The following is a 14,282-nucleotide window of genomic DNA, read 5'->3' as shown; positions in this document are numbered from 1 at the left end:
ATACACATCTCCCGCCTGCGGCCCAAGACTTGCTTATTTTGGAATTCGTCCCTCCCCTCACTTTTCACAACGGATCGACGCCTTTGAGAATAATGATATAATATGGATCCAGAAAATTGAGGCCAGGGAGGGACTTTCAGAGTTAGACAGTCTATACCACCTCAGAACCACCATGGTTGGGGCTGAGGTAAGAAAATATATGAATATGGCAGATTTAGATATCCGGAAATGGCTCTTCACAGACATAAAATTGTGAATATAATTTCTTTTTTTTTTCTCCAGTTATATATTTTGACAAATTTAGTGGGGCCTCGGGGCGGCAGCTCCCCAACTCCTTATACGCCACTGGATATAATATGATATGTCCTACAATCGATTTCAGACAATACTATGCTGTTGCCCCTGTGGGGCTGAGGAGATAAGAAAATGTATAATAGTATTGTTCTGACACGTCTAGATGGCCGGAAATGGGACTTACAGACTTAAAATTGTGAATATAATTTTCTTTTTATCTGCATTTTAAATTTGTTTTGACAAATTTGGTGTGGTCCCGCGTCAAGAGGGGCTCAAGTAGGACCGACGGGGCCCCTCTCTTTAAGCGTTATAACGTGATATATGCCCATACAGTCGATTTCAGAGACACATTATGGTGTTATTTATCAACAAAGTCATTTTTGGTCAGGGTGCTAGATCGAGGAACCTGTGGGTAGGGCCCCCTAGAATTCGGGGGCCCTGCGGAACATAGCCCTTTTGAAGTCTAGTCCCTCCCACTCAGATATTTTTGATATTTTTAGGTCTTAATAGATTTTGAAGATGTAACACGGTATGAAATGAGTACGGTAGTAAAAGGTAGGAACACTTTTTACTACCGTACTCATTTCATACCGCACGGTAGTAAAAGGTAGGAACACTTTTGATTATGGCACCCATAGGCAACAGGAAAAGCAATTCTAAGAATAAAATTTTAATACAATTTTAGTTTTTTTCTTCCATTAAGGGGAAGGGCCCAGGCCAGCTGCGCTCACCCCTGAATCCTCCATTGGTTTTGAGAGCAAACATTATTCAGTGTTTTTATTTTCCAATGTTTTTTAGGCTATCAAAAGTATTGATGGCCTAACGATGAGTATAGCAACTTTAATAGGTTAAGGAAACTGATATATACAAAATTAAATCAATCTAATTAAAAATACTGTGAAAATGTCATTAATTATTATACTACGGGTTAACTTCATTAATATGATTAAATTTAAAGAATCGTAAATAAATCAGAGTAATATAAATCTCTACAAATTGGACATACACATAGCCTGTGAAACATGCCACAACGTGAGTTTCAGATTTTTACTGCATGTGTCAATGTAAATTTATGGAACAAAGTAAAAAAAAATTATATATTTAAACGTAAAAGAAATAATGTAGGTCTAGCGCACAATGTAAAAGCTATAGTATTATTGGGCATTGAAAATACCAACTTTCTACTACTACTTCGTAAACGTTATATTATAAGTAAATGGAATTAATGGAAATTGCGAATATGAACAAATAAAGAGAAGCGCTTTTCGTCGTGGATAAGCCCGGTACTGATGGGAACAGGGTAGGGAAAGTAATAAATCACTTTGTTGTTGTTTACAAGCGAATACGTCCACACTCTACCCGGCCAGATAGGGCGGATTCATGAAATCGCAGTGGCGGCGCTATGGGGAGGGGGAAGAGGTGGAGAAAAGGGGAATTTACCTCAGAAAATGTTTTTCCCCCAAGGTTGCCCCCACACCTCAGAAAAGAAAAAAAAAACATAATTTGCAGGGGGAAAAATATTATATATTGTCTACATATTAGTAGACTATCTGTAGATAAAATCGATAAAATAAGCCTCTGAAACCCCTAAATTTCCATATATTTCGGGGGACCACCCCCTGGACCGCTTTCGAAACATTTTAATCGACACCCGACCGCACCCACTTTCCTCTCGTCGTGGACCTTGCCCTCCTTCCACCCCACCCCCCCCCCACAAAAAAATAAATAAACAAAAAATAAAAAAATTGTACGAAATGCTTTGAGTGTTCAAGCAGTTTTGGTGGATGTATTTCTGTAGCGTGTGAGTGTGTCTTGAATATTCTACGCCGGGGAATGAGGACCTTTTGTAATTTGTGGGGGGGGGGGGTACATACACACCTGTCGTACCCCCTGCGTACGGGTTTGTACTTATGGGTGGATAGATGCAATGAGTAGGTAAAGTATCTTGTTCAATGACAAAAGCGAAATTCAATGACAATAAGAACTCCACACCTCAGAGATGTCCACCCGATTCTTAAAAGCTGAGCTACCCGCTAACAAGCGTAGTATGAAATACAGAATACACATAACATTTATAAGTAAAATTTAACTCACTCGTCATCCAGCACTCGCATCCTATAGTTCCCGTTGGAACTCCTCCCCAATTGTGCATAGGTTTTCCATCAAATGAGATCCAATAAGCATATTTTTCTCCTGAATAACCAATAACTGAATTAACGCATACGTACTATGGGATAGATAAAGAATCAATTATTTTATTAGTCTGTTACAGTAATTGTCTTCTCATAATGGTGTACCTATAAGATAATAATGTAACGTAGCGAAGCCTGATTGAATGTGATGTAACGTGTGGATCTGGGATCAATTTTTTTTTTTTCGAAATGTGTTTAAAAAACCCCAAAAAGAAAGGGGATCCGTGGGAGCGGGCCTCCCCCACCTTTGTACACAGTGTTAAATTTTTAAGCTTTTTTGAGCCAATACAAATTATTTCCTGAGATCACTCAAAATGAATACTTCTAAAATACGTAAAAATGCATCAGTACTCGTAATACATAGCCTGGCCTACTATAATTATAACACATGCTTTAAAAATCCATAAATCCCAGGCCAAGTCTTTTACGATACATAAATGTGATTCTGTATTGTTCAGTTTGGTTTTTATCCTTTTGTAAGTTTTTTAAAAGTATTGTCTAATAGTACTATACTATTAATAATAATAATAATAATAATAATAATAATAATAATAATAATGGTGATGATGATGAATAGTGATAATTGATAGTAATATTAATAATATTAAAATGTGAAGAAAATTTTGCTAAAGGCGAAAAATAAAGTTGTGATTTGTTGATGATAATATTGTAGTTAAAGCTTAGTAAATTATAGTTAGGACAAGTTGTCCTGGATATTAAGTAGATCCCTGATAAAATACATGAGAAATTTGTTGGCATTTCATTTTGACTATTAATTATGATGTGATAATTGTACTATGTAAAAGTGTGACTTCCGGCCATCTAGAGGTACTATTTTCTCACCTACCAACCATGGTGGGTCTGAGGTGGGTGGTTCCTCAGTCTGTAAAAGTCCCTCCCTGGGACACCTCTCTTTCGAATTCCTGGATTCTGTTGATTTATTATAATTATTGCTGGGCCTACTAATATTATTTTTGTTGTGTATAATGCAATTTTCACTTTATACTCTCAAAACGGTCCTTAAAACGTTCAGAGTGCGCTACTTCACAGGGGGAGGGGTTCGTTCCCCTGGACCCCGCCGGGCCCGGGGTCATACGTACATCGCATAACGGCTCCCCCACCTTTCAAATTCATGGCTACGTCCATGTCTAGACCCACCCCAAGACCACCCCAAATTTTCAGGTCTCAAGAGTGGTCGGAAATTGGAGGGTAAACTGTATTCATTAAAAAGTATATAGAGCAGTTGCTATATAGCAACCGCTCTACAAAAAACAATTTGATTAAAGAGCCATATATATAAAATGTGGTTGACGTTACAACTGACATATAAAGCAATTATAGTCAAGCAATTTCGTGCACTATGGGAAATAGAAGCCTTAGGAGCCATTATATCCTTAAAAATGCCTTCAGCCTGGAAATAATGGCTTTTTCGGCTTCAGTTTCCTATGTGTACTAAAAAAAAAAACTGACCATAACTGCTGAATAAAAAGGACCAGGTCCGTTACAATACAGTATAACATAATGCTAACCTTAATAAATTGTCTACAAGATGATGATACGTTTTTGATAGCTGATATCTGTTCTGACGTAAGAGCGTAGGTGATATTAACTCTAAAGGAGGCAGCAGTATCGGCGTGGTTCACAATTCCATCTTCCTCCTTATCGTGATGAATTATTACAATACCTTGATTTGAAAAATGGTTTAAAATATTTACTAAGGTTCTTTAATCAAAATAATGTGTCAAAGGCATACTTTCACGCGTGTAGTTTCTTATATATCTATCCTTATTTTAGGATATGTCTAACGCAAGCAAAAGATCAATAAAAGAAGTATGTTATTTTATGTACAGAAGTACTACAATTTAACTTAAAGATGTATTTTCCCATGCTAATTACCAAAAAACAAAATCATAAAAATATTTAAAAAAAAATTTATTTGCTCATTTTAAAGTAACATACGAGTTTATCAAATTGAACATAGACATTAACGTATTTTAGAAAAATGCCTACCCACCAGATTACAGCTAAAAATGATAGCAACACTTCCAGTGTTTTATTATTTTTATTATACTTTTCTGGTTTAAAAATCAGGGTACACATTTTTTTTTAATTCAATACTTTCTATGCACAATTTAATTGTATGTTATTGCAAAATGAGCAAGTTGATTTTCAAATTATTTTTTAATGATTTTTTTGACATTAGCAAGGGACAATACATCCTTAAAACAGACATCTGTCGACAAGCCATAGGGCCATCTTTCCGTTGTGTCAAAACAACTGATCAATCAGAACAGTCAACCTATGCCGTTGTCTCTCGCGTAGGCAATAAGCCATTTCGTAGTCTAAACTGCGCATGCCTGTATCCAAGATCAATTTCGATTGACCTTGATTGGGGCATGCGCATTTCAGATTACGAAATGGCTATGCAACAAGCAGATTTTGTTGATTTGCCTAGGTCTAAAATTGCACGTGAGTTTATGTACGTTTACGCTGTCGTTTTGCAGAAACTTTTCATCAATATTCAAGGGGCAGGGCTTCTTGCAACAGTCTAATGATATAATATACCGTATTAAAGCCCAGTTACATTCATGAGCGTTTCTCACTTACTATGACGGATAAAAGTGAGAAACGCTACCAGCATGAGTATGCCTAGTATGTCGGAATTAATATTTCTGAAGTGATATTGTATAATAAACTGATGATAAATGTTTTCTTTGTCGACTAAAATATAAGTCATGACGTACCCATTGTCAAATCCGATGTCATATCACATACTACCGCAAATGGATCCAATCCAGTGTTCGGACCATCGGGATCAATCGTATAAACACCATTAAAATTACCACCGGCTTTTTTGAGGGCATCACATGACGCCAAGATCTGTTCTTCAGCTATTTGCAAATCAAAAACTTTATATATAAGTTTATATATAGAATTATGTTTTAATTGGCTCATACTATATATTTTATACGTAGTAGTAAATGCATTATACATTAACACATTGGTTAATCCAAATCTTGAATAGGCCTACAACTCTCGTTGGGTAAAGACTAAATCTAGCAGCCACGAGGAACCTATTAATACTGATATAACAACAACAACAATAATAATAATCTGGTAATTGATTATTCATGATATTTAAATATAATGTTCCTCGTGTGGCTGCTAGATTTAGTCTTTACCAAACAGGTCAATTAGAAAAATCTATAAAATAGAGACTTGTGGCAAGTCTAACAAGTGTGACAACTCACTCTGCATAATTAATAGTTTTTGTGCAAGAAATAGAAAAAGATTAAAACATAGAATTAATATACCTGGTACATATTTTGGTCCAGGCGGGCCAGGCAGCCCCTGTGCTCCTTTTTTACCTAGGAGAGAATAATTAATAGTATACCGGTAAGTGAAGAGAATGTATCAGAACTTGCGTTTTTGTAGGATTCATTAAGCCGTGTAGTGAAGCAAAGAGTATAAATAGAACAAGAGCGACAACAACGCTCATTGAGAGCGTAAAAAAACGATACGCTCTACGCAGCTAGTGTAGGACGCCAACTAACGCTTGTATGTGTTTTATTCATAGAGGTATAATAAGAATACTAGAGCGCTAACAGCAATACATTCGACGTTCCTAAAACGCAGAGCTGTGTGTGTGTACCATCCAAGATGGCTGCCGTAGATTCAGCCAATCAAAATTCACTTAGGCATAATCTTGAATTGCGCCCTCAATCTTGTATGAAAGATTCCAAAGTACGCTCGGTGTGACGGTCGCGGTGTGACGGTCGCGGGTAACGTACATACTAACGTTTATTTCTTCAATTAATTTGCACCAGTAATACATTACAAAAAATGACAATGTAGAGTGATAGTAAATATTATGGTACGCCGTTGTGCAGTTAAAAACTGCACAACAAGTACACGGCGTTTGTATGAAGATCAAACTGGTATTAAGATTTCTTATCATAGGTATGTTTTTTTTTCAATTTTATTCAAGTTATATTTCATTCCAAAATAAAAATAAATTTCTTTGTAAGTTACAGCAGCTTATTTATGTAGGCTACCTTATTTTTTTCCCCAAGCAAATAAAGTTTTAACTTTTCTATGATAAAATAAATAAAAAATACTTCTATTCAACAATTCAATAAAACTTTATTATCCCACAATGGGAAAACTCATTTAGCCTTGACAGTTAAACATACAAACAACAAAAATATACAAATATAAATACAGTAATTCCTCAGTTAAAAATCAGTTTAAAATTGTAGGTTAAAAATAATTATTACAATATTATTTTTCAATTGTATGGTGTTATGCCTAATGTTAGTTGGTATTTTAATATTAATTATAGTGTTATCAACTAGCAAGGTTTATGACAATGTCTAGTAGCCTATACAAAAATAAAAGGCACTTTATTTTATTTTTATTATACCGTAGAGTAGTTAAAAGATAGGCTATATTTCTATAATATGGGGAGTTTCATAATAGTATTAATTTATGCATTTTTGCATTGCTCCTTTTACTTGCATAGAACATTAAACAAAAACAAAAAAAAACATGAGGAATTACATTTTTCAAAATTTATTTTATGAAATTATTTTAAATATGAATAATTTATCCATTTAGGGCTATATATAATTTTTATTTACCTATTGGTAGATTTCCCACTGATTTATTTTTATTATTCATTTATAACAGTGCAAATAACTTTATTTATTTTTCAACAGATTTCTATTGACACAGGAAAATATTGATAAAAATATTTTTCAAAGCGACGAAAATTCAGACCCGACTAAACACCAGTTTGTTTGCTCTCTGCATTTTAATGATAATGACTTTACTCAACAGTCACCAGACCAAAAAAGACGACTTAAAGCAAGTGTTATTCCCACTGTGTTCGAAAACTATGGTAAAAATAATAATCTAACATTTTTTGAACAAACTGCATTAACAAGAAAACGAAAATTTAATTCAGATACTATAGACAGTCCCAGTAAAATTGCTAGGATAGCAAAATTCGATCACCCATATTACTTAAAAGTTTCAAAAGAAGAAAGAATAAACGCCTTAAAGTTAGAAGTCAAAACAATAAAAAACAAGGTGTGGAGAAAAAATAAAAAAATCAAATCAATATCAGCTCTTCTTCAGCAATTAAGGAAAAAAAACAAAATTAATGAAGATGTAAGCAATATAATTGAGCAAGAGTTCACAGGACTTACACTGGAGCTGATAAAAAACATGTCAAGAAATCACAAACTCAATCCCAAAGGAAAACGCTATTCTGACACTGCAAAACAGTTTGCCGTAACATTACATTATCACTCCCCAAAAGCTTATGATTATGTACGCAAGATCCTGCACCTTCCTCACTCATCATCTATCAGAAACTGGTGCTGCTCAGTTGACTGTCAGCCTGGTTTTCTTTCCGAAGTAATTGAGCAACTTAAAATGAAAGTGACAAATAGGGAAATCTGCAACGATGTAACACTCATTATTGATGGTATACACATTAGGAAACAGTCATTATGGGATGCAAAAAATCAACAATATAGTGGATTTGTAAATTACGGAAATTCCAACGTAGAATCCTCTGAAGAATTAGCTACCGAGTCACTAGTATTCATGGTTGTGGGTTTAACATGACGTTCATGGAAATCAGTCATAGGATATTTTTTATGCAACAAGATTTCTGGCTGTGTTCTCTCCCAACTCGTCAAAACTGCTTTAAGTCTACTTGCCGATGCTGGTCTAACAACATGGAGCGTAGTTTGGGATGGAACATATGTTAATCAGGAAGCAGCTAAGTTTCTTGGTTGTAACTTTGGTCAAACATATGAATCGATTATAACAACATTCCCTCACCCAACTTGCAGCTATGATGTTCATGTGATATTTGATGTCTGCCATATGTTGAAGCTTCTACGAAACACGCTGTAAGTTGAATGTTTGCTCATCTCGAATCTGTATGTAAAGAAATAAATTAAATAATACAGTAATTTACTTTTCCTCCAATTAAAAAATATACATGTTAAGAATGCCTCAAACTTCATACAGTATTTATTTTGATATTTTGTTTAAAATTTCAGAGCTGAGTGGAAGGAGTTTGTGATTCCCTGCAAGTCATCAGTAAACGGAAAGACAACAGTGAAATGGAAATATTTCGAAACATTAAATATATTACAAGAAAAGGAGGGTCTTTATCTGGCAAATAAATTAAGTTCAAATCACATTAAATGGAAAGAACACAAAATGAATGTAAAACTTGCTGCCCAAACTCTAAGCTCCTCAGTAGCTAATGCGCTGGAATTCCTTAGGGATGACCTATCGAACAAGGAATTTTCTGGAAGTGAGGGCACAATTAAATTTATAAGAATCATAGATAAAACCTTTGACATCCTAAATTCCCGAAACCCACGAGCATGTGGATATAAATCCCCGATAAAACAATCAAATGTTAAACTATGTGAACAGTCCCTTATAGAGTGTGCATCAATGCTACTAAACACTGAACAAGTAAATGGGAAAAAGTTAATTACTTCAAGAAGAAAAACAGGGTTCATAGGATTAGCAATATCAATAAAATCCACCATTTCACTATCAAAAGGACTACTAACACGACCAATCAATCCCCTTAATTATCTCATGACCTATAGACTATCCCAGGATCACATTGAAGTACTCTTTTCTTGTATACGTGCAAGAAATGGCTGGAATAACAACCCTAATTCCATGCAATTTAAGTCATCATTACGAAGTATGCTATTCAACAACTCTGTAAAAGCATCACTAAAATCAAATTGTTTGCAATTTGAAACTGTTGCTCAAACACCCATGTTCACATTAAAATGGTCCAAACGAAGCTCCCCTTTGAAAGATATTGACATTCCTGAAAACAATGATAACTCAAGTACGAATGATATGGACGACATGGACTTACCATGTTCCTCCAACCCATATCGTGACAACATTCTATATTACATATCTGGGTTTGTATGCCGTAAAATCAAGGATTCAATCAATTGTCCAGATTGTGCCAACGCGATCATTCAATCAAATAATACACATGATGACCACTGTTATACAGTAATCAAACATCCATTTCAGAAATTAACTCAACGTAAAAATAATGGGGGGCTAACTTTTGCTAGCAATGGGGTCTTTAAAATCATAAAAACATGCGAGAAAATCTTTAACTTACATGTTTTACAAACACCTAACAAAATCAACACAAAGGCAGGCATATGCATGAAAATGATCATTGAATGCATCCATGAGTTGTCAGACCATGGCCCGAAATTATTTCCAACTCTTGAATCAGGTAATTGTAGCAAATCCAATGACCCAGGGTTTGAGGACAGTCACATTATGCAAATAATAAAAGAAGTTTCAAGGAGATACCTCACACTCCGTCTTCAAACATATGCTAAATTCTATAACCGTGTAATTGTACATAAATCAGAAGCATCAATTCGCCATAAGATGACAAAAATTGTAATTTTTAAAAATCAATAAACATTGATGTCCCTAAAGCGCAGTTGCCTTCAAGAGTTTGAAATAGTTAGGCACATGGTCTGAAAGCTAATGAGTTCATGTGTTTAAACAATTAAATAATTGGGAGGGGGAAGGGGAAGGTTACAATTTGGAAGTATGCATTTGGAATTTGTATGCATGTAGTTAAACAAAAAATAAATTGGGAGGGTGGGAAAGTGGTTAAAATTCAAGGGCTGGAAATTTTTTTTTTTTTTCAATTCGAACGTGTTTAAATTTGCCCATTGAAAATTAATAAATCATTTTTTTACACTATTTGTGTAGTTTACTTAAGAGTTCAAGAAATAGTTCAGACTCATGGTCTAATAGCTCACATATGCATGAATAAATGCGTTGTATTATGCATGTGTTTAAACAGGGTAACAACTTGAAATTGTTATGCTAATTAATCATAAAATAATTATATTGAACTCAACGTGTAAAATGAAAATATGGTTTTGAAAAAAAACCCTTTTCCTTGTGTTGTGAATGATCAATTGAATAAAATGAAATATATTTACCATAAACATGACATTGTTAATGTTGTTATTCATTCTCCAGTGATGATGAGTCTTGAGCGCTTCTGTAATGCACTGAATTGAGAGAGGTGACTGTTGTACAGTACCACGGTAAATCTGTTTTCGGGTGCAAAAAGGACAAACAACAACATTCACACCAAGTTCTACAAATGCAGCATTATTCATAAATATTTTTTCATCATTTCAACATTCTGTAATGAATGCAAACAATTTATTTTTCCAACAAATATGATATCAAACTATGAAAGTAGAAGTCTGCATTTTTTTTTTGAAGAATTTAGGCCACTCGCCCACCTCCTCCACACGTTGAATCCACCAATGTTTATTTAATAACAATTTTTTACAATATTAGAAGTAAACCCAAACTATTATTAAGCTGTAGGGATGCAAAAATCTGGAATTATAATTTATATATTATTATTATTATTATAGTGAAGACCTCACAAATGTTATTTATATTTAAAAAAATATTTATTGCGACCATCCATGTAAAATTAAACCTACTTTTTGTTCATCCATTGTTGAAATTTCATAGTGTCTATTTACCTACCACTAACTCAACCGGCCTAGGCCCTAGTCCTATTATTATTATTAGCAAATGTTGCTTTTTTTTTAATTTAATTTTTTTTTTTTTTTTTTTGCATTTTGGTCGTTGCCGTTTTCAATTATTGCCGTTATTTTGACTAGTATAAAAAGCGCTAGGCCCAGGGCAACTAAATAGCCCAGCTAGACCTAGTCACTCATAGCTAGCACTGCAGCTAGGCTAGGCCTAGGCCCCCATGCATGTAGGGTTTTAAGTTTTATTGAGCTCTTGTCAATTACTTACAATATAGGCTACATGTTGTTACATGTTCACACCGTTTCTATCATAAAAACTTGTTCACCCCTCACGAAACTCAAATCACCTCCATGAAGTAAATTGGCACACTGGTTAAATTTAAAATAGTACACTATACCGAACTTCTCTCCTCAACTCAAATCACTCGTGGTTGCGTTGGCGCGCAAGATCTTTAAATTAAGGAATATATGGTGGCGCTCTTTATACGGCGGCCATCTTGGATGGTACACACATAACTCTGCATTGCTCCGCCATCTTGTCAGCACTCTAGTTGTTTAATAGCTCTATGGTGAAACCCTATACTGTAAGCAGAGATTTGGTAGGCTTACTAATTTATAAACTATCATTGTGGCAAAACTACTACAGTGAAGTTAATAAAACTTACAGATATGATAGAAACAACCTTTCTCTCACTAAAAGTGAAAGAATTATGTTGATAGACCTTCTACAAGTGGAGAAATATTAATTTATGTGGGAGATAGTCAATTTGAATTGCAGTTTCCTGCACGTTTTACTGGTGGTGTGAACACCCTACAATGACCTTTCAGAGGTCAAATTGCTGTCAAGAATATGAATTGGCTGCTTCGCAGCAATTATTAGTAGTAGGCCTATAGGGGCCTAGGTCTATTATTATAAAAAAAAAATGCACTAGCACAATTAATGTGACAAAGATGGCATGGCATGACAAGTCTAGGCTAGGCTAGAAGTAGAAACCTACTATCTTTACCGTCAGCTGGATAAGGCTGCGTGCGAACTCACCTGCTGCGGGACTGGAGCAGTGTCCCGGACAGGAGTGCGCTACTGCTGCTGGGTAGACACCGACTGTGCTAATCCTAGGCATAGGTGTAGGCCTGATTATAAACAAACAAGTCAAGTCATCGGACTGATATACGTTTATTAATTCAATTGAATTATTCCTCCATGATTGAATTGACGTTGACTAAACCGTCTCTCTGTAACTGCGTACGTAAACGATCACAAAATCTCACGACTTCACACTAGTGTACTGTATCTTGGCTAGTCGGGACGATTTTTCGATCAGCTGCTTGCCAAAAATTAATTGACAGACTTAATGAGTTGGTTAGAAAATGCTATCTACCAAGCTACTGAAAAAGTGATCAGCCTCGTTTTCACCTGATTTCCCTGTCTCATCACATCATGTTTTGTTTCTCGAATTATCCTTACATCTCAACATTTTGAATTTTTTGAAGTATTTTTCCCGAACTCAGGAAAGGTTAAATAAGCAATATATCGCCACTTTTCTCATCCCCGCACCCCCCACTTCCCCCTTTAAAGTGTTTTAAATCGTTGGCCTTGTTCTTTACATTTACAATAATACTGTGTACTGAATATTTAGGTCAAAACTAAAGCGTTTTATGTCATTGCTTTGTTTTTCTTTTACTTTAAATCCAATTAACAATAATGAAAAATGCATTTATAAAAATAATAATAATAACAATGTAAAAAGGTATAATAGAACTAATAATGACAATAAGCGATATGATGACAATGACGATATAATCATTATACTGTATAATTATATGACAAAGATATAATATACATATATATATTATATGACAACGATATAATATACATATATATATGTATATATATTTTATATATATATATTTAAATATATATAGACATTAAATATTTTATTTATATATGTTCATTTAAATATATATATAAGCCTATATGTATATTAATTATGATATCATAGATAAAATCAAAACTTTGTGTATAAGAAATAATAAGAAACGAATAATGTATATATATATATATATATACATATATATATACATTTTTATTTTTTAATATATATACATATGTATATAAATCATTATATAATAGGTACATTTAATATGCCTATAAATCAGTATTATTGTTCATGTTGTTTTTATGTTATTCCTTTTTATTAATTTTATTTTTATAATTTTTATTAATGCCGATTTTATTATTGTAAATGTAAAGAACAAGGCCAACGATTTAAAACAATTTAATTTTGGCAGTTATTGGGGCCGAGTTGACTTGGGGCCGAGTTGACTTGGGGCCGAGTTGACTTGGGGCCGAGTTGACTTGGGGCCGAGTTGACTTGGGGCCGAGTTGACTTGGGGCCGAGTTGACTTGGGGCCGAGTTGATCTACTTCCACATGGTCATGGTCTTTTTGGTGCCCAACTTACTAATGTAGTGTGCAAGTTATCCATAATCTATTATTATTAATGTATTTTAGTAAATTAGTGCCAGAGTTAGCTAATATTAACTGATTACTACTAAATACACTTAACTGGTGCCCAACTTACTTAAGTAGTGCCCAAGTTATCTATAAACAATTATTATCAATATACATAACAAATTAGTGTCGGAGTTAGCTAATATTAATTGATTACTACTAAACGCACTTAACTGGTGCCCAACATACTAAAGTAGTGCCCAAGTTATCTATAGTCAATTATTATCAATATATTTTAGCAAACTAGTGCCAGAATTAGCCAATATACATTGATTATTACTAAACACACTTAACTGGTGCCCAACTTATTTAAGTAGTGCCCAAGTTATCTGTAATCCGTTATTAATTTATTTTAGTAAATTATTGCCAGAGTTAGCCAATATTCATTAATTACTGCAAAACACACTACACGGGTGCCCAACTTACTTAAGTAGTGCCCTTAAGTGCCCAAGTTATCTATAATCAATTATTATCAATGTATTTTAGTAACTTAGTGCCTGAGTTAGCTAAATTAATAGATTACAACTAAACACACTTAACTGGTGCCCAACTTACTAAAGTAGTGCCCAAGTTATCTATAATCAATTATTATCAATATATTTTAGTAAATTAGTGCCAGAGTTAGCCAATATTCATTGGTTACTACAAAACACATTTAACTGGTGCCCAA

At 34.2% G+C, this 14,282-nt stretch overlaps 1 protein-coding gene and 1 long non-coding RNA gene across 3 annotated transcripts in view; both read right to left on the bottom strand.

The window, feature by feature from the left end:
• Positions 1-6,321, bottom strand: part of LOC117117926 (neurexin-4-like) — an 18,376-nt gene extending 12,055 nt beyond the window's left edge. The window contains exons 1-3 of the mRNA XM_033262408.1: positions 6,282-6,321; positions 5,801-5,854; positions 5,231-5,377 (exon numbers count right to left, since the gene is read on the bottom strand). Of these exons, the coding sequence (XP_033118299.1) occupies positions 5,231-5,377; positions 5,801-5,854; positions 6,282-6,321 (241 nt within the window). The remainder of the gene's footprint in view (positions 1-5,230; positions 5,378-5,800; positions 5,855-6,281) is intronic.
• Positions 6,322-6,611: 290 nt separating this feature from the next.
• LOC117117938 lies at positions 6,612-11,528 on the bottom strand. 2 transcript variants are annotated; one of them, XR_004446972.1, is made up of 4 exons: positions 11,366-11,528; positions 10,732-10,734; positions 10,526-10,639; positions 6,612-8,438 (listed from the first exon to the last, which is right to left on the bottom strand). It is a non-coding gene; the product is annotated as an uncharacterized LOC117117938 (long non-coding RNA). The 2 variants fall into 2 exon arrangements; XR_004446971.1 differs by lacking the exon at positions 10,732-10,734 and having other exon boundaries at positions 11,370-11,526.
• Between the last annotated feature and the right edge of the window lie 2,754 nt (positions 11,529-14,282).

Source organism: Anneissia japonica, unplaced genomic scaffold (genome assembly GCF_011630105.1).
Source record: "Anneissia japonica isolate Jap-2015-1 unplaced genomic scaffold, ASM1163010v1 scaffold3106_len312699_cov133, whole genome shotgun sequence".
NCBI lineage: Eukaryota > Metazoa > Echinodermata > Crinoidea > Comatulida > Comatulidae > Anneissia > Anneissia japonica.
Note: the sequence above shows the minus strand (reverse complement) of the source record. Positions and strands in the feature narration are given on the sequence as shown.